Source organism: Martes martes (assembly GCF_963455335.1).
Source record: "Martes martes genome assembly, chromosome: 4".
Taxonomy (NCBI): Eukaryota; Metazoa; Chordata; class Mammalia; order Carnivora; family Mustelidae; genus Martes; species Martes martes.
Genome location: NC_137891.1, coordinates 93,563,472 through 93,584,174, shown reverse-complemented (window position 1 = coordinate 93,584,174; position 20,703 = coordinate 93,563,472). Strand labels below are relative to the sequence as shown.

At 43.3% G+C, this 20,703-nt stretch overlaps 1 protein-coding gene across 1 annotated transcript in view; it reads left to right on the top strand.

The window, feature by feature from the left end:
* The window catches only part of SLC22A15 (solute carrier family 22 member 15), a 79,685-nt gene that overhangs the window by 54,208 nt on the left and 4,774 nt on the right, over positions 1-20,703 (top strand). The window contains exons 7-10 of the mRNA XM_080801792.1: positions 3,119-3,259; positions 5,483-5,568; positions 18,387-18,507; positions 19,989-20,061. Of these exons, the coding sequence (XP_080657918.1) occupies positions 3,119-3,259; positions 5,483-5,568; positions 18,387-18,507; positions 19,989-20,061 (421 nt within the window). The remainder of the gene's footprint in view (positions 1-3,118; positions 3,260-5,482; positions 5,569-18,386; positions 18,508-19,988; positions 20,062-20,703) is intronic.

The window sequence follows — 20,703 nt, the reverse complement described above, 5'->3', positions numbered from 1 at the left end:
TTTAGACACAATGCTTTTACACACTTAACAGACTGCAATATAGTATATTCATAACTTCCCTATGCACTGGGAAACCGAAATATTCACCTGACTTGCTCTACTGTAATACTCACTTTATTGCAGTGGTCTAGAACCCACAGTATCTCCTAGGTATGCCCGTCCATTTTGCTCGGTTGCCTTAGATTGGGCCCAGGATTGGGTGTGAACAGCATATTTACCAGCTCGAAGGACTGTCTTGCTGTGGTTGGCATGCATTTGCCATGAAGTCTGCGTAGAAACCTACATTTTCGTGTGGGGATTAAGGAGAATCATTTTATATGAAAGTGATCTTCAATGTAAAACTGTTGAAAACAGCAGATGGACAGGATGAAGCTGTGAATATATTTTACTATATCGTGATTCTCCTTTTCCACCCAGCCAGGCATGGCTGCCACCTCTGTGATTAGGGGCCAGGGCATCCCCTCTGCCGCCCTCCCCATAGACCCAGCACTGTGCTGGAATATCCCAGATGCAGAAGAAACAGAGGACTCACGGTTGGAGCCATGGAGATTAAGGGAACTTTGAGAAGCCAGACCTGAAGACCCAGTGTAGGAGCTACTCCTCAGGGTTCGGCTTATTCCAGACATTTACATAATATATTCAGGCGCTTTGGGCTCCATAAAACTCCACATTTGCATGTCATATAGACAGTCAAACCCTCTGCCTACTTCTTGAGGATAATTTACTTCTTGTATTTAGGTTTTTGGGGTTTTTTTGTTTTTTGTTTTTTTGACGCAGATTAACTTTTGGATTCTGGCCTCCAGGGGATAAAAACAGACAAACAAAGTAGACTGGGAACCAGGGAGAACATCCGTTTATTTTCTGTCTTACACAGCCAAAGGAGCTCTTCTCAAATGAACCTCTTCCCCCTGGGCTCCAAATGCTAAAATATGCAGTTATAGAGACAGTGTCATTCCACATAACGGCTGTTGTTTTTGAAGATGCTGTAAAATTCTGAAGTCTTTTCTGTGGGTCTGTCATTGAAGACAGCCCTTACCTGGGAGTAAAATGGTACCTCCGCGGTTCACATCTGTTCCTTTGGTTATTTCCCACACTAGTTCCTTTTTAAATAGTTCTTTGATGCCCTAAATATACTGTTAAGTATTATGCAAGCATTCTAAATTTTGCTTGGGGCCCGTAAAAAGGATTGAAATGATTTTAACAGCTGTAATTATGCATCCCAATGACCAGCTTGCCATTAAGGAACCTCGCAGGCGGAGTCCCTGCCTTGGGACCATCGGCCCATGCTCCCCCCCCTCCCCAGCCTCCGCCCCGTGCTCACCCACTACTGGCAGCTTCTACTCACTTCTCGTGTCCTAAACTGGTTTTGTTTATTTGTGCCTGAGTTGCTACCATCCCAGCTGTGTTTAAATATGTGTGTTTCCACGGCTGGAACTACTTCACTGGGATTTCTCTTTGATTGATTGATTGATTGATTGAGCATGTGCGAGAGTGAGCTTGGAGAGGGTGGATGGAGGGGCAGAGAGAAAGAGAGAGAGAGAATCCCAGGATGCAGGGCTCGATCTCATGAGCCTGAGATCAAGACCTGAGCTAAAATCAAGAGTTGGATGCTTAACCCACTGAGCCCCCCACCCCCACCCCTGGTGCTTTCTATTTTAAGTGCAGAGTAGACACACACTGCTGCATACAATGCATAGCAGAGGAGGATGTCTACTGCAGGAAGATAGGATTTTTTAAATACTTTAGAAAGCTGCATGGGTTTATATTTTTTAGCTTACTGCTTGCAGACAAGGTAGGTGCTACAGGCAAAACAGCTCAGTGTCACCTTGCATCCTTACACATGATGTCATGGCTCCGACACCGCTCATCATCCTTAGTACGTGAGTGACAGCTCCATGCAGTGAGCTATAATGGGATGTAGCTGCTGCGGCCAGCTGTTTGCCAGGGAGGGATGCCCCTCTAAACAGTCCAGCTCCAGAGGTCCCTCTCCTCTCCTCCCATCCCTCTCCTGCTCACTGCAGCGCCTTCTTAATAGCCCAGGGCACCTGGCCCATTTGGCTGTTTTAGCAAGATGGAGAGAAAGCTTTCCCCTCTCCTGTTTGATCTCGTGGTAGCAACAGCTCATCCCACGTTTTCTAAGGAAAACAAAAGGGAAGCCAACGGAAACTTCCCTGTAATAAACACCCATCAGGTGAATTGCAAAAATGTGAAAACTGACGGACTTCCACAACCTGTAGTACATTGTATAAAAATGTGTGGTTTCCAAAATACATCTATAGAACCAGCAAAGCCTACTTTTGGTGGTTTGTTTCTGTTTGTTCTGTTTCATTTTGTTTTTAATAATTCAGTTTCCTAGGCACAGGTGTTTGTTTTCTTCTCTTCCCTCTGCTTGAGAAAGCCCCGACCTGGAGCTTCAGGGTGGCACTTTGGTCGGCTTACGACCCCCTCCCCCAGCTCCTTTGTTCCTGGCCCAGTGCCTGCGACCTAGGAGCCTGTCCCCAAGTGTTGCAGAAACAGCACGCAGAAATAAACTGATGGCTTCTCCGAGGGTCCTTCCTCAGCTGACCTTCCTGGAGGATCCTGCCTCCGCTGGGCTCCCAGTCTTCTCTTTCCTGTCTGGGTGGGTCGAGAACCTGATCAGGGGGTTGGAGGGCCAGTCATCTCTGGCCTGCAGGTGACCCACCAACCATCTGGTCACTTCTCAGTGCATGCTCTCAACACCGCACCCTGTTGGCTTTCCCCTCGGGAGCTCTTTCCTAGAGTCTTTTGGACAATAACACAGCAGTCGCCTGCGGCCAGTGTTCATAAACTGCTGGATTAAAATAAAACGAGAGTAGTCATTGTCTTCTGTTAAATGCAGGTGTGCTTGATGGAAGGACAGACCATGTCTGCACTCTTCCAGGAGTAGCCACTCATCTGCTTTAGAGAGCATCTAGGCGTCACTCAGCCACTTCCAAGGCCCCTAGAATACATTTAGATTGGGATGGAAAGGTCAGTGGGAACGTCACGCTGATTGCTTAAGACAGATGACATTATACTGAACCAGTGACTGGACCTTCTCCGGCAGATTCTCACGTGCTTTTTCTGTTGGCCTTCTTGTCTTTCACCCCAACTGCAGGTTCGTGTGCAGCTTGGTGTACTACGGCCTCACTCTGAGTGCAGGGGATCTCGGTGGAAATATTTATGCCAACCTGGCCCTGTCTGGCCTCATAGAGATTCCATCTTACCCTATCTGCATCTACTTGATTAACCAGAAATGGTGAGTAGAATTGAGTATGAAGGGCCCCACATAGGATCACACTCTCATATCCATAAATACCTAAGTATCATTGTCTTTGTTGACAGGCAGTATCCGCTCAGCACTCCAGGGTGATTAGAATTCTTTTCAGACCAAATGCAGTTGGAATTCACTTTTTAGTGTGGTATTGCTTGGGTTTCATATTTATGTAGGTTTTCAATCCAGTATTAAAAGGCACTACCACCGGGTTTTGGATAGTCTGTGTGTAGTCTATTCTCCCCAAGAGAAAGGATTATTGGCTCTGTATAGATAGAGCTTGGTCGACCCACCCCCTATCATGCAGAGGTTCTTACACAAGCCATAGAATTGGAGGACCTGAAAAGACTTTTCTTAGCTCTTAAGACACACTCAATTTCAATGAGGGGAGGAATTCACCCTGCTTTTGCTACTTATTAGTGGGGTATCTTACAATACTTTTTAAAAGAATTCTCTTTTATAGAGAGCTCTGTTTCCTCAGTTTCCCTATTAGGTCGCTTCTGTTACTGAGCCCTGACCAGGGCAACTGAAAATCCCATTCAGTGTGAATCAGCTGGATTGTGCTGTTTCCCGTTCTCCAGAAATCATCATTTTCACCCAAACAGCATTCCTTTTGCACTACCCTTGGGGCTGTTGTCATGGGTGGTGGGCTCAGGGCATTATGTAGGGCGGGTGTAGAATCTGTTCAGCTTTTCTCTGGGGGCAGTCCTGGTCATCTGTGCTGCCCCCTCTGTTAAGGACTGAGCTTGCTGTCACCATGGTCCAAGAGCCGAGTCAGGCTGCATATTCAGAAATATGTCCCCATCACCTCCAGTGAGCCAGACGCCCCTCCCTTGCGTTGTCACAGCTTCCTTGCCCACCTCTGAGGACCCCTTATGAAGGGTTTAGAAGGGTATCGTCCTGGGGAGCAGCCTCTCTGGCTTTGCATCCCCCATGCCCACCTGGCGTGGCACCTGTGCACTGGAAGATTCTCAGTACTGATGTTAAATGAGGCACAATGACCCGGAAACCCACGTGTCGTCCTGTCTCCCAGCCACTACCACTGAGTTCAGATCTAGTCTCAGCCACGTGTTACTTTGATGACTTTAACAGATGATGGCTTCGACAGGTAAGCTTCTGCATACTTATCCCTAAACTTGAGCTTCTAAAATTCCCTGGCAGAATTACTATACAGGTTACAAGTACCGTGGTAGTTCCTACAGGGAACCTGGCAAGTCACAGGCCCCTAGTGAAGGGAGGCTTGTTAATGCCAGTGCTTTTCATCCAAGCCTCCAGCAATTGTTTGAAAATTAGTTCCCTTGATGAAGTGTGCAGTACATGTCATTTAATTCTGAAATACTCACAAGAAATTTTTTTTTTCCGTTTGTATTTTTAAGAGAGAGAGCCTTGTTTTACAGTGTTAAAAATTTGCAATGACATGGATAGCACTAGAGGTTATTATGCTAAGGGAAGTAAGTCAGAGAAAAACAGTTGTATGATTTCACTCATATGTGGAATTTAACATATTGAACATAGCAGAAGAGAAAATGAAACAAGATGAAATCAAAGACTCTTAATCATAGGAAACAAACTGAGGGTTGCTGGAGGGGAGCAGGTGGGGAGGGAGGGATGGGATAATCGGCGGATGGACATTCAAGAGGGCACTTGATAGAATGAGCACTGGGTGTTGTATGCAACTGACGAATCACTGACCTCTGCCTCTGAAACTATTAATGCGCTATATGTTAATTGATTGATTTTAAATAAAATTTTAAAAATGAACTGCCAGAGATTCAGGTCACGAGAAGAAGTGAGCTAAAGACTCAGTTCTCCATGGTTCATTTTCATTTTCTGGAAGATGGCGAGCACAGCGCATGCCTTACAGGTTTATTGTGAGAACTAATGATGGGAACTAATGATGGGAAGCATTCAGCATCGCCTGGCACATGGTGAACCCTCGCAGAAGTCGGTAGAATGATTCTGTGTTTTTTTCCCCTGCACACTTCATTCGATCCTGCCATCCGGCCAGTTTTCCCTGGCCAGTTTTCCCCGGTTGTGTGATGGCTACGTATTTTATGTCCTGGTCAGTCACATCTGCCACCCATTCTTTAAGCAACCATGAACATATATAATGAAAGCAGGGACATTTCAGGAAGAAGGTTCAGGAGACAAAGCAGATGAATTTATAAGATCCTCAAGAGAAATGTGTAACGTCTTTCTGTTGTTTAGGTTTGGTCGGAAGCGGACATTAGCGGCGTTTCTGTGCCTAGGAGGACTGGCTTGTCTTATTATAATGTTTCTTCCAGAAAAAAAAGGTATGCCTTCCAGATTTCTACAGAAGGGTTTTGAACAGCACTTTTATTACAATGAATCTCAATATAATAGAGAGATTACCATATGCCATGCTTCATTTCTGTGATTGCATATTATTTAGCGATTGTGTGGGCTATAATGGGCCAGATTCTTCCCATTGCCTGAACTATTCTCTGGGTGAATAATGTGCTTAGAGGTGCACTATTAATTCTTTCAGGCGATTAAGCTACCATCTGGGGTGTCTGGGCTACAGCACTGGTGATGCTAGAGTTGTTTATTTGATGATGGGGAGGACCATTTAGCTCTGCAGAGGGAGAAGCTCCGTCCAGGGCTACAGATTTGCACACTCCATTCTGGCCAATCATGGATCAGAGGTCAGAGTCCCTGGTTCTCAGAGGCAGCTTAGGCACCCTGGGCATATCCAGCTATACCCCTGGGACACCCCCCCCCCCGCCCCCGATCATAACAGCAGCCACAGTAAGAGTGCTGTTCTCTGTTGGTGACAATAGACATGTTCCCAGTCTTTTTTAAACTGTGAGTAAAACAGCTTTAGGAAACTTTGGTATTTTTATATATTTGTAGTTTTGCTGTGCATTCTTATCTAACTTGACTTCTGCCCCTCTGTAGAAATTATGTTAGAGAAGGATGGTTCCCAGCCTTTTTTTTTTTTTTTAATTTTATTTATTTATTTGACAGAGAGAGAGAAATCACAAGTAGGCAGAGAGACAGGCAGAGAGAAAGGGGGAAGCAGGCCCTCTGCTGAGCAGAGAGCCCGATGCGGGACTCGATCCCAAGACCCTGAGATCATGACCTGAGCCGAAGGCAGCGGCTCAACCCACTGAGCCACCCAGGCACCCCTCAGCCTTTTTTTTCCCCCCTTTTTTTGCACTAGCACACCTGACACATACTAGCTGTCTTGTCAAAACCTGAGTTGGCCAGTGATTTCCAACAGTGTGGAGTGGGTCATAATGAACACTGTGCTGCTGGGGCCCTGTGTGGGGGGCTTAGGGATCTTAAGAAGTCTCCATCCTGGAGCTTTTTCTTCAGATGGGAATCACTGTGAGGTGTTTTCATGGAAGGTTTGACAGCTGCTCGGAATTTAGCTGGAGAATTTACATCCCGACCCAACATATCACATAGGAAACTCTCCTTTGGTCGTTGATTCTCACCAAAGACCCCAAGGCTATGTGTTCTGGTTCTGTAGCTCCCGGTACCCTGTGCTGCTGGTCGCCACCTCACGTTCTATGCCTTGAGCCCAGAGGGCGGTTTGTTCACTACCATGGGTGTGACCCGTATGTAGCACAGCCTTGTGTGATGTTCATGGAATCACACAAACTAGAGGATATACGTTTGCCCATTTCTGACTCTCTAAAGAAATTGTTACATCTGCTAATGCCAGAAAAGGGAGAGTCCTCCACTCTTGCCTTGGTGTGGACTTGTAGAAGCAAGGGCCTGGTTCTCTTTGTCTGACAGACCACAGCGGGCTTCAAATCATCCTAGCTTTATTTTTTTAATACATTTATTTATTTATTTGGTACAGGGAGAGTGTGTGTGTGTGTGTGAGAGAGAGAGAGAGAGAAAGCACGAGTGGGGGATAGAGGGAGAAGGAGAAGCAGACTCCCCACTGAGCAGAGAGCCCAACACGGGGCTTGAACCCACGACCCTGGGATCATGACCTGAGCCAAAGGCAGATGCTCAACCCAGGCACCCCAAAATCATCATAGCTTTAGATTCAGATTTTGTTTTTCACAGACAACCTGGAAATCCCGTTGTTTTTATCTGTCATGGGCCAGTGTTCTAGTTGTTGCCTTGTAGACAAAACTTTCTCCTTGTTGCCATAAGCACCCCTGGAACCTGTCACCCCTCTGCCAGCAGGGCCAGTTCATGTCCCTCCCCCTCCCACATAGCTGTGCACTGCGGGGAACCAGCCCACCGCCCAACACTCTGCACATGGTGGTTTCTGCAAAAGCCTACAGTGGAAGCAGGTAGTCCTGGCCTCCCTCTGCTCACGTGTGGTTGGTTGTTTTTTTGTTTGTTTGTTTTTTTTAAGATTTTATTTATTTATTTGACAGACAGAGATCACAAGTAGGCAGAGAGGCAGGCAGAGAGAGAGAGAGAGAGAGAGGAGGAAGCAGGCTCCCTGCCGAGCAGAGAGCCCAATGCGGGGCTCGATCCCAGGACCCTGAGACCATGACCTGAGCCGAAGGCAGAGGCTTTAACACACTGAGCCACCCATGTAGGCGTCCCTACATGTGGGTGGTTTTTAGAGAGAAGGTCGAGTGAGCCCTTTGTCGATGGTGCCCCCCAGGTGGACATGGAGTGAGGAGTACTCCAGGGGGATGCCTCCGCAGCATGTACCTCAGTTATACTTAGAAAAGTGGACGTCGAGTCTATTTTTAAAGATTTCCAGGAAAAGAAATCTCACTATATCCTTGGAAAATTGTTTCTATTTTTAATAGCCATGAGAATGGGCCTCTTCTGCTACAACTGAGCTTTGTCACTAGAGACAGAGAGATGACCACCACCATCCCCCCCCCTTTTTTTTGCATAATCCTTCCTATATTTTCTGAGAGTCAACTATTCCTGAATCTTCTCTTCTTTGAGCTGAAAAATTTGTTCCTTAAACTTTTTTTGAAGCTTTGATATTTACTCCTTAAAGCATGTCAGTGGCTCTCTCTTAAATCTCAGTGTGTTCAAAGTTCTGAGCCTTAAGCTACTTCTTACAAAAGTTCTGATAAATATATATTAAGAAAGAGACCTAGTAGTTTGAAAAATTCTATTAGCATCATCTTCTCAGTGCTTTTTGTACCTGTTTACCCTCACTTTTCCCCACCAAACACACCTTCACTCTCTTTCTGCCAACATAGCTGTCCCAGTCCCTGCCAGCTTTTTTTTGGTACCTGTGTTTGATTGTGGTTCTCTGTGTCTGAGGCACAGACAGACAGACATACAGGTACATCTCTAGAAGAAACCACAAGTCAGCTAGTAAACACATTGTTTGGCATTCCTCAGGCTGTGGTTTATAATTATTAGGCAAAGTGTCCTGCCCGGTGCATATTCGCACATGGGTTGTCCTCCAAGTGAATGTTCTCCCTGGGGGTAGTATTACCAGGTGGCTACTAATATTTTTGTACAGATTTCTCATCATTCATTTTGATTTCTATCCTTGCTTAAAGGATCCTGATTAAACCTCCAATACTATCATTTCTGAAGTGTTGACTATATACTGGGTTTTCTTCATATACAGAAGATACTACATATTATCCGCATTTGATGAGAAAACTGAAGTTCACGTAGGTCAAGCAACTTGTCTATGTTGGCACAGCAAGGAGGCAGCACACTTAGGATTCAGATTTCAGGTCTGTCTGACTTTACAATCTGTGCTGTTTGGGGAATGCTTTTTTTGCCCTCTTAAGAGTTTTATAGCCAAAGTATTCACTGCACATGGTGAGGCTCTTGTCTTGGAAAATTAATGCTGCCTAATTAGAGCCACTTCTTAACTCTTCAGTAGACAGGTCTGTTGGGAATTGGCCAGGGTTCAAGGACTTGGGTTGTCAGAGTGATGCTGGGCTCTTGTTGGCAAGGAGGTTCGTGGCAGCGGCGGTCCTGCCAGAAACTGACTACTGGGGAGTCACAGCACACGACCAGATCAGCCAGTTTCACAGTGGAAAGGGTGTCCTCAGACTCTACTCCGAGCACCTTTATATCTCATTTCTTTTATCAACCTTGGTCTGCTCATTCTTCAGTCACTTGACTTCTCTGGTGCTCCTGTAGGAAGGACTCTATTCATAAACAAGACCTAGTCCCTGGACTCAAAGAGCTTACAATCTGGTGAAGAAAATGAGTGATTAGAGAAAAACAACAACAACAATAAAAGTCAGGAGATACCATATGAGAATTGACCACAAAATGCCGTGGGGACTTTAACTTCAGACCACGATCATAATGGAGACCAGCTATCCTTCTGCCTTAAACAAGTATAAAACCAGAGAAAATAAAAGAAGTACTGATTTTCATACACTGGACAATAGGCTGCCCAGGACAGACAGTGATCCTCGAGTGGAAGGAAACCACGTGCTCCCTAACTGTGACCTCACTCAGCGTCTCTGAATCACGGTGCAAGGACGGGGAACTCAGCAAATCCTGGTGCTTTCCTAAATTCAGAAGACAGTAATATTAAAACTTGGAGAGCCAAAATTTCTAGAATTTGCTAGAAAATATACTGGAGAGGAATAAGATACACAGAGGAAGAACTCCAGAGATCTGCAGAAGGGGCCTCCGAGTCTTCTGGCTGCTTTCTGATCTGTGCATGCATTTGAGGAAGTTCCTGAGGCTACTGAGGCCAGAGAGAGGACTGCCAGGACGCAGCATTCAGGACAAATCATGGAACCCAAGGCCATGCCTACATTGTGTTCTTTTCAGCCAGATGTGCTGCTCTGGGTAGAGACCTCCTGGGTCAAAGAAGCCCCACACCAAAGGCTGTTCTCTGCTTGCGCTTAAAGTGCTTTAAAAAGCTCAGAAGGATAAAGTGATCCCAAGTAACTGCATCCCAGAATAAGGAGCGACAGTATTTAAAGGAATATGATAAAATCCAGCACCTAGCAATGTAACATCCACAGTGTATGGCATCCCGCCAGTATTACCAGGCAGGAAAATACCAATTATGATCAGGAGACATGGCAATAGAAACAAAACAAGAAATGACCCAGATGATAGAAGGAGGAGATAAGAAATTTAATAAAACAGCTATTATCAATATATTCCATGTTTAAGAAGATAGAGGAAAGCATGATCATCATGAACAAAATAACAGAGGCTATAAAAGACACATGTGTGACATCTAGAGATGAAGCATACGTTGTATGAAAAACAATGCAGTGGATGAGATTAGTTACAAAAGATCAGTGAAAGCCATAACAAAAGAAAGTACACAAGGGGCACCTGGGTGGCTCAGAAGAAGCCCCTGCCTTCAGCTCAGCTCATGATCTCCCAGTCCTGGGATTTGGAGCCCCACATCCGGCTCCCAGCCCAGCGGAGAGTCAAATCTCCCTCTGCCTCTGCCTCTCCCTTTGCTTGTACTCTCTCTATCTCTTTCTTTCTCTCTCAAATGAATAAATAAAGTCTTTAAGAAAGAAAAGAACGTATTCAAAATGAAGCAGAAAAAAAGAATTGCGTGAAAAGTTAACAAAGCATCAATGAGTTGTAGGACAACACTGAGCCTAATGTATTTGTAATTGGAATCAAAGAAGGAGGAAGTAAAGAAAAAATTATTTGCAGGAAAGATGGTCAGATCCTTTCCGTGTTTGATGAAAGCTAGAAACACCTAACAAGAAAGTCTGTTCATCAAGAGGATGTAATGTACTGATTGTGTAGCATCTAGTAACAGATTCAAAATATATGAAAATTGGATAGAACTGAAAAAATAAATAGACAAATCCAACTTAGAGTTGGATATTTCAGGATCCCTCAACGATTCATAGAAGAATTAGACAGCAAGTAACTACAGATACGGAGACTTGAACATAACCTAACTGCCATTTTTCAGACGCTCTCCCCTGACACAGCGGAACATGCATGCCCTCTGGAGCACACATGAAATACTCACCAAGAATGACCACGTTTGGGCCATAAAACAAGTTATAATACATTGAAGAGGATTGAAATCTTCCAAAAATAGTTGTTTTATGAGAGTGGAATTAAGCTAGAAATCAGTAACTGAAAAATATCAGGGAAAACCTCAGATATTTGGATTTTAAAAACCACTCTTCTAAAAACCCATGGGTCAAAGAAGAAAGGAAGTTAGAAAGTATACACATATTTTTTAAAGATTTTATTTATGTATTTGACAGAGAGAGAGCACAAGCAGGAGGAGTAGCAGACGGAGAGGAAGAAGCAGACTCCCTGTTGAACAGGGAGCCCCATGCGGGTCTCAGTCCCAGGCCCATGGGATCATAACCTGAGCTGAGGGTAGACGCTTAATAGACTGAGCCACCCAGTGCCCCGGAAACATTTTTTTAAAATAGTTTTTGTGTTTGTTTGTTTGTTTTTCCTAGATTTTACTTATTTATTTATTTGAGAGAGAGAGAGAGAGCATGAGAGGGGGGAGGGTCAGAGGGAGAAGCAGACTCCCCACCAAGCTGCCCGATGCGAGACTCGATCCTGGGACTCCAGGATCATGACCTGAGCCGAAGGCAGTTGCCTAACCAACTGAGCCACCCAGGTTCCCACCCCGGAAACATTTTTAATTAAACAATAATTAAAGTATAACCTATCTAAGTTTGTGGGATGCAGTAAAGCAGTGCTTAGAGAAAATTTAATTGGAAGTATGTCAGAATAAAGGTGCTTTCAAATGAATGATCAAACTTCTTTCCTAAGAAAATAGAGGACAAACTTAAAAAAAAAAAAATGACAAGCACAAAGCAGGACAAGGAAGCAAATAATAAGAGCAAAAATCAGTGAAATAAAAACGGGAAAATACTAGGGAAAAACCAATGAAACCAAAAGCTGGTTGTTGAAATCAATAAAATCAATAAATCTCTGGCCAAACTAATATAAGAAAAAGAGAGAAGACACACATTGCCAATATCAGGAATGAACGAGGGGAACCTATAGAACCTGTCGGCATTTGTAAGGGAACACTGTGAACATTTTTATGCCAATAAATTCAACTTAGGCAAAATGGGTCAATTCCTTGAAAGATACAAGCTGCCCAAGTATACTCAAAAACACAGATGAGCTGAATAGACCTCTATATTCAAGAAATTGAATCTGTCGGGACAAACATTCCTACAAGAGAATTCCTAGCCCAGATGGCTTCACTGGTGAATTCTCTGAAACACCACAGGAAAAGGTAACAGCCATTCTATATGTTCTTCCAGAAAACACAAGAGGAAGGAATACTCCCCCAGCCTCATTTGTGAGGCCAGCAATTACCCTGATACAAAAACCAAACAAAGACTTTACAAGAAAACCACAGATCCGTATAGATGCAAATCCTGAACTAAATCTTAGCAGATTGAATCCAGCAGTGCACAGCACAGGTAATACATCATGACCAAGCAAGAGATATGCTCCCAGTGCAGGGCTGATTTGACATTCAAAAGCTAAGCGGTGTTATTCACCATTTTAAAAAGGCAAAAGAAAAAAAAGTGATATGATCATTTCAATACAAGTCAAAAAAGCACTTATGAGAATTCAACATCCATTCTTTACAGAAACCAGCAGCAACTAGTAGGAGTTGATAAAGGGTATCAAGGAGGAACCTACAGCTAACATCATTTCATGGTTAAAAAGCAAATACTTGCTCTTGAAGATCAGGACAAAGGCAAGGATGTCCATTGTTATCACTTCTGTGGAACAGTGTACTGGAATTACTAATGAATATGATAAGGTAATTCAAAGAAATTAAAGGGATCCAAATTGGAAAGGAAGAAGAAAAACTGTCTTTATTCACAAGACTACTTGAGAGTGTCCATAGAAAATCCTAGAGAATATACCAAAAAATCTAAAATTAATAAATGAGTTTCACAGAGTCATGTGACATAATTTTATTTCTATATATTAGCAACAATTTAAAATTGAAAAAATATCATTTTTAATAAAATAAAATTGTGATATATTTAGATAAATTTTACAAAATAATGTTTAAGACCTGTACAAAGCTATAAAATGCAAAACTGATGAGAGAAAATCAAAGAAGAGACTAAATAAATGAATTGGTGGTATTAATAATAAAATAAGTGAAGAGATTACCATTCAGGGATGGAAGATCTTCTTTAAGTCATCAGTTCTTCCCAGATCAGTCTATCTTCAGCACAATCAAACCCAATAAAATTTCCAACAGACCTTTTTTTGGCGGACAGATATTGACAACTTAATACCAGAATTTTTATAGAGATGTAAAGCACCTAGAATATCCAAAAATAACTTTTATCAAGAAAAAGTTGAAGGACTTATCCCCTGATTTTAGAACTTACTACAAAGTTACATTAATCAGGATAGTATGATATTGTCAGATAGGAATGGACATATAAATAATAGGATAGAATTTAGTATGAAATAAACCCACACATATGGTCAGTTGATTTTTATTTTATTATTTGAGGGGGACTGAAATTTTGATCACCTTTTAAAATGTTTTATCCAATTATAACATACATAGGAAAAATGCACACAGTCAACTGATTTTTAGCAAAGAAGACAAATCGGCTCAATGAGGAAAAGATAATCTTTCCAGCAGTTGGTGCTGGGATAATTGGATGTCTGTGTGCAAGCAGTTTAACTTCAACTTGCCTGTCGCATCATACGCAGTTATTAACTCCTTGGGAGACTCCGACGTAAAGCCCAAAACTACAGAAGTTCCATAAGAGAATGTAGGAGAAAAATCTTAGTGACTTTGGTTTAGGCAAAGATTTCTTGTATAGGACACACAAAGCACAAAGCAAAAAAAAAAATTCATTACTTAGACTTCAAAATGAAAAATTTTTGCTCTTTGAAAGACATAACTAAAGAAAAGCAAGGTGCAGACTGGGAAAAATAATTGCAAAACATATACCTGATAAAGAACTTGTACCCAGAATACAGAATGGACTCTTGCAGCTTAATAATGAGAAACAAACGGACAAACAAAACATGGACAGAAGATTTGAACAGACACTTCTCCAGAGGGATAAGAAAATGGTGGATAAGCATGGGAAAAGATGTTCAATTATTTAACATTAGGGAAATGGAAATCAAAACCACAATGGAGATATACCACTAGGCACCTATTAGAATGGCTAAAATTAGGGTGCCTGTTTGGCTCAGTCAGTTAAGCGTCTGCTTTTGGAGCAGGTCATGATCCCAGGGTCCTGGGATCAAGTCCCATGTCGAGCTCCCTGTTCAGGGGGAAGTGTGCTTCTCCCTCTGTCCTTTCTCCCTGCTCGTGGCTCTCTTTCTTTCTCTCAAATAAATAAATGTCTTGAAAAAATAAATCTAAAAGACCAACCATACCATCATTGGCCATGATAAGGAAGAACTAGAACTCTTATATCCCACTGATAGAAATAAACTGGAACAGACCCTTTGAAAAACATTAGCAGCTTATTTAAAAGGGAAACATACACTTGCCATATGACTCACCTTTACCCAAGGGAGGCAAGGACACAGATGGACACAAAGACTTTGATGCAAATGTTCATAGTAGCTTTATTAATAATGGTCCCAAACTGGAAAGAACCCAAATACCCATCAGCTGAGGAATGGATAAACAAATTGTGACCTATTCGTACAATGAGATGTTGCTGAACAACAACAAAAGGATTGAACCGTGACCTACTGATTACACACAACAACATGGATAAATTTCAGAACCATTCCTGCTAACTAAAAGAAGCCAGACGCAAAAGTCTACAAACTAAATTATATCATTCATGTGAAATTTTAGAAATGGTGAAACTGTAGTGACAGAACTTTATGCATATATGGTATTTTTCTTTAAAAAAGGGGAGGGGAGGGGCGCCTGGGTGGCTCAGTGGGTTAAAGCCTCTGCCTTCGGCTCAGGTCATGATCTCAGGGTCCTGGGATCGAGCCCCGCATCGGGCTCTCTGCTCAGCGGGGAGCCTGCTTCCCTTCCTCTCTCTCTGCCTGCCTCTCTGCCTACTTGTGATTTCTCTCTCTGCCAAATAAATAAATAAAATCTTTAAAAAAATAAATAAAATCTTTTAATAAATAAATAAATAAAAATTAAAAAGGGGAGGGGAGCAAATGAATTCTAGGTTCCTTTTGTGTATCATAACAGAGGGCATACTGCTGTCTTAAAGATTTTTAACATATGCATGAGCAATTAAAAATTTGTCATAATCATCCAATAAATGAAGTAGATGATTGAGTTGAATTTTTACTATTTGGGGTCAATGAAATGTGAATATAACATGCTGAGAATTTTTGTTCCGGCAACCTCAGATAGACTCTAGGAAAACTTCTAGATAGCTAGTTCCAAAAATGATGTCCTTATAGCTTCATCATTGGAATAAACTTACAACCTCTTGAATTCAGTGCTTTGAAGGATACAAGATACAAGTGTTTTCAGAATTATCTTTTTTCCCCTCAAAGATAATTGAGTTTAGTTTCCTTTTTTTTTTTTTTTAAGATTTATTTATTTGACAGAGAACACAAGTAGGCAGAGCAGCTGGCAGAGGGAGAGAGAGCACAAGTTGATAGGGGGAGGGCACACAGAGGGAGCGGGAGAGGGAGAAGCAGGCTTCCCACTGAGCAGAGAGCCTGAAATGGGGCTTGATCCCAGGGGATCATTACCTGACCTGAAGGCAGATGCTCAGCCACCTTAGCCACCCAGGCACCCCTAGTTTTCCTTCTTTTAAACAGTCACTTTGTACTTTTGCTGGTAGTAGCCAGTAATAATACGATTTTATATTCAGATAAAGAACCAAAGTCAGATATCCAAGGAACCAGCCCAGGGGCTGCCAAGCACTCCTGAACATTGACTCAGGATGACCAACTGCCCAACAGCTGCCTCGGAAAGAATAAGAAATAATTTTCTAATAAACAGAGCTACTGAAATTGACACGGGCTACCTGGGGATAAGGTGAATTCCCCGAGGTGCGGGTGGTGACTAGACTCCAGTGTCAGGAACGCAGGAGAGAAGTTACGAGCATCTCATGCGCGAGAGGCTGATGGGAGTGCTCTGTGGGTATAGAGCTGGAGCCTCGCTCCCCAAATGGCTTTCAGCCGGAAGTGTCCTGAGCTTCACAGGAAAGGCTTCTTCCAGCTTTGGTGTCTGTGGGCATTTGGATAAAAGCCTTCTGTGGTGTGCCATTTGAATTCAATTTTCAGGGCAGCAATCCCCTACCCTGTTGTTGAAGATGTTACAGAGCGTCGCTCTACCGTTCTGAAAGATGCCATCCCATACGGGTTGAAAACGGTCCCAGAGATCATCTGCAGTAAAGCAAATGTGCAGATTCCTGTTTGCTTCAAGGCTACCGAATACCTTTTCACGACACACTGAGTTTTCTGGAAAATAACAGAAGAATTGCCCTTATTATTGGTTTAATGGAAGAGATTGTTAGATCTCTAGCGCAGACATGGATCTTGTGGTAAACGCCGAAAGGCAGCGTTCTTTTTCCAGAAGCACTCGTGGCTTCAAATAATATATTCAGTACTTAAAAGAGCTAGCATCTTCTTCCAAATTGCCTGGCAGAAGAGGAGAAAGCCCCAGATGGTCGGGTTTGGCAGTGCCTGGGCCGCTGTGCTCAGGACACCATCTTTAAAGTAGATGAAGATTTATTTCATAGGCAAGGAAGGAGAAGCATATTTTAGGATGGAGTATTTAAATGCCTCCCTCCTTAGAAGTTGAGAGAGCATGAACACAGATTCTTTGCACTAAATTAATCCCTATCGTAGTCCTTCTACTAATTTGTTCAGCAAATATTTAGCAAGCACCGCAGAGTATTGTCCTATGGGACACAGTGCGAGAGGCACAGACACGAGCGGGATACAGCCCTAGCCTGAAGTAACTCGATGCAGACAAGATGGAAAAGGAGGCAGCTCCAGGAGTGTGTTTGAAGCATGCCAGTTGAACGGATCAGGGACTAGGGACAGTGGAGGTCAAAGGAAGGAAGGAATATTGCTTTTGAGTTATTTAAGGAAAGAGTGGTTTCTGTGGGCCATGCATGCAGCCCCAAGGAAGGGGACAAGCGTATCCTATTTGGCAGAAATGTCAAGGAGAATGAGAGGCAATTACTTTGGTGATGAGGACCTTGCTGTTGACCTTCAAGAGTAGGACTTTGAGGAGAGCGTGCTACTGGAAGCCAGATTGTCGTGAGCTACAGGGCAGGTGTATTTGGGGAAATGGAGAATTGGTCACTCACTGAAGATGTCTGCTAATCAAGGGGGTAAGTACAACACAGTCGATGAGATTTTATTCCTCAGAAGGATAAATTGTTATTTTGAGAGCAGAGTCTGGCGGGTTATTGAAGGGAGAGGTTAAATATGTTTGAAAGGGAATGATTGCATTGCAAGATCCCAGGGAGAAAAATGTTAATAAAGGAAAGAACCACAGGATAATTGATAGTATTTTTGATAGGGAAATGAACTGCCATAATCTGTAGTTTTGCATTTTATGTAAAGAGATAACATTAAGAAATATCTGTAACATTAAGAAATTATCTATTCAGAAACTGAAATATCATTAGTGATTAGTAATTCAAGTAAGAAGTTGGGCAGGAAGAAAAATTAAAAGTAGTTCCATATTTAGAGTCTTGTTCTTTAAAAAACATTAATGATTTATACCCTCGGTAGTCATTTAACGGGGTTATTCCTTATCTTCCAATGGAACACCAAGAAATGCACATTGAAGAGAGTGGTTTTCCTGGACCTCCCCTCTGCCTCTTATATCCATCAGACTTATTCCCCGCACGCACCAGAGCTTGTCATGCTAACCACCATTTCACGTCACTGGTGGTTGAGCCAGGTTGGGAAGAAGAGGCAAGTAGCCTCCATGCTGGGTGAGACTTACCATCCCCATGAAGCTTGCTTTCCCACAGGATAGTTTTCCAAGAGCTCTGTCACTGAGGAGGAAGCAAGTTTAATCCCCACTATGACCTCCACTGTGGAAGATTTCAGGGGGTTGGGCAAGACACTGGGAGAATATTTGCATGCATGCGTTGTGTGGGCTCACTCAACCTGAATGGGTAACCTGTCATACTACCTCCTCACTGTTCAACATCAGCACTCGCGTCTCTGGCTCCTTCAGAAGTCAGTGTGTCACTTGAAGGCATTTTTCTCCCTGAAGGACCTCACGGTATTTTACCCTTGTCCTCCTCAGACACAGGTGTGTTTGCAGTGGTGAATAGCCATTCCTTGTCTCTGCTCGGGAAGCTGACGATCAGCGCGGCCTTTAACGTGGTATACATCTACACCTCTGAGCTGTACCCCACGGTCATCAGGTACGCCTCACACACCCTGCATGTTTTGTGGTAGACGCTTGCAACAGCGGAGGTATGGTTCTCATTCCACCGGGACCATAGTTAGGGTGGGCCAGCAATAATTCACCAAGCTGGCCTAAGCCCAGAAACTGCCTGTGTGGACCACACTCGGCCCACTTGGCTGAGGAAAACTTAGCTATATTTTGAGCTAAATTCCCTCCTGTAAATCGTGAGAGAAGTCCTCTACACTAAACACATCCCATCACCCAAAGATTGCTCGGATGCCATCTTGATTTCAGCGGACTGGATTAATTCAGTCACCCATCCTATGTCAGGCACCTGTCAGGCAAGGGGACTTGGTCCCTGTTGTCACAGAACCTACATCTTCACTCAAAATATACACATCGTTAAAAAAGTAATTCCACTTAGAAGTGAAGATGAGGTTTCCATATTAGTTGTTAAATGTGGTTTCTAATGAGTAGGACACGCTTCTATCGAAGGGAACATACTCTGTCTGAAGTTTCCCCTCATAAAATAAGTCTGAAAACAAAACGTGGAAGGCAGGGATGTGGCTCAGTCTTCTTAGAACTGCCTCTGTGGGCCAGGCAGGGGTTCCCTAGCTCAGCACTTACCCAGGCTTTTCAGAGATCATTCCAAATGTTTCCCTCATCCCTGCAAACTTAATGATTCTTTCTGCCTACTAATTTTAAATCCCTTTCCCCCCAGTTTTTCCCAGGCTGTCTGTGATGGGCTAGTCATTTCCTAATTATTCCTCTGACCTGTTTTCTCTGGCTGCTAGCTGTGATGCTAGGATGACCATTTTGTCCAAACTGGGACACTTTTGAGAGCAATTAGGCTGGGGCGAAAGGGTGATGTCTGGCCACCCCACCTGTAACTGCTCTCATTCCCGCTCCCTCCCATCACTTGCATGGCTGTACTCTTCACAAAGGTAATGTTCCTGGTTTCCTGAGAATATGTGCTCAATTCCTATTCACATACCTGACCCTTGAATCGTCAGTTAGTTGAATTTAAATAAATGGGCAGACTTCTCAGATCATAAAACCCTGACTCTCCATGGGTATATCAATTCATAGGAAACCTCACACACAAAAACCCATTAAGAACATTGGATAGGAAATATTCGCATGGTCATTTCTGCACCATCCTCTGTGATAACTGCACTGTCCAGTATGGTAGTTACTAGCCTCGTGTGGCTATTTAAATTTAAACTAATTAAAATGAAGTAAATGAAAAACCCAGTTCCTTGTTCTCATTAGCCCCATTTCCAGTGCTCGTAGCGGCAGGTGTCTATCAGCTTTCATATTGGACAGTGCAGTTACAGAACATTTCCAGCACCTCAGAATGTTCCAGAATGTTCCACTGCTGTAAAGGAGACCATGCTTCTTCCACCTTGGGATTTATTATTATAGGCCCATTACAGGGTCTCTACACTCCCCCCACCCCAGAACTTACTGATTTTCCGCCTTTTTTATGCCTTTCAGGAACGTTGGGCTTGGAACTTGTTCTATGTTCTCCCGAGTTGGTGGGATTATTGCTCCCTTCATCCCCTCACTGGTTGGTTTGTACCTCCTGGTTTTGTTTTTCTGGATTCTCTGCTTTGGAAATGCTTGTACCTTTGCTTACAACGTGGTAACAAACAGTTGTCACTGAAGATCAGCCTGCCCCGAGTATGAAGCTTGTCTCTTTTAGATTACTTATTGCTCAGGGCACAGGGACTCTGACCCAGGATGCTCTCACCCTCGAGACTCTGAGTGTCTGCTTATCTGCATTCATTGGAGAGTTAGCTAATACCAGCATGCCCCTTCCTGTCTCCATCCATAAGTCAGTCAGTGAATATTTGTGAAGCTTCCGCAGTGCACTGGGCTCTGTGCTGAGCACTTCAGCATCTGTCGCAAGCTTCACAAGAACCATGTGAGGCAGGGATAGTTATTATCCTCTATTAAAGAGGAGAAATTCAGCAGAAACGGGCTACATAACTTGCCCAAAGTCATACCACTTAGACAAGAAAATTAGAAGAGAAACATGCCTAGTTTTGGGTCTATTAAGAGCTTTTTAGCGTTTTCTAAATTTCACAGTCAAGATAAAGAGGGTAGACCTAACAGCTGCCCTGAAAATCCTTCCAGTCTTGAAATGTTCTGGTTCTGTGATAGATTAATCCACAGAGCCCCTGTACATGTCTCTGCTGGGTCCAACCTG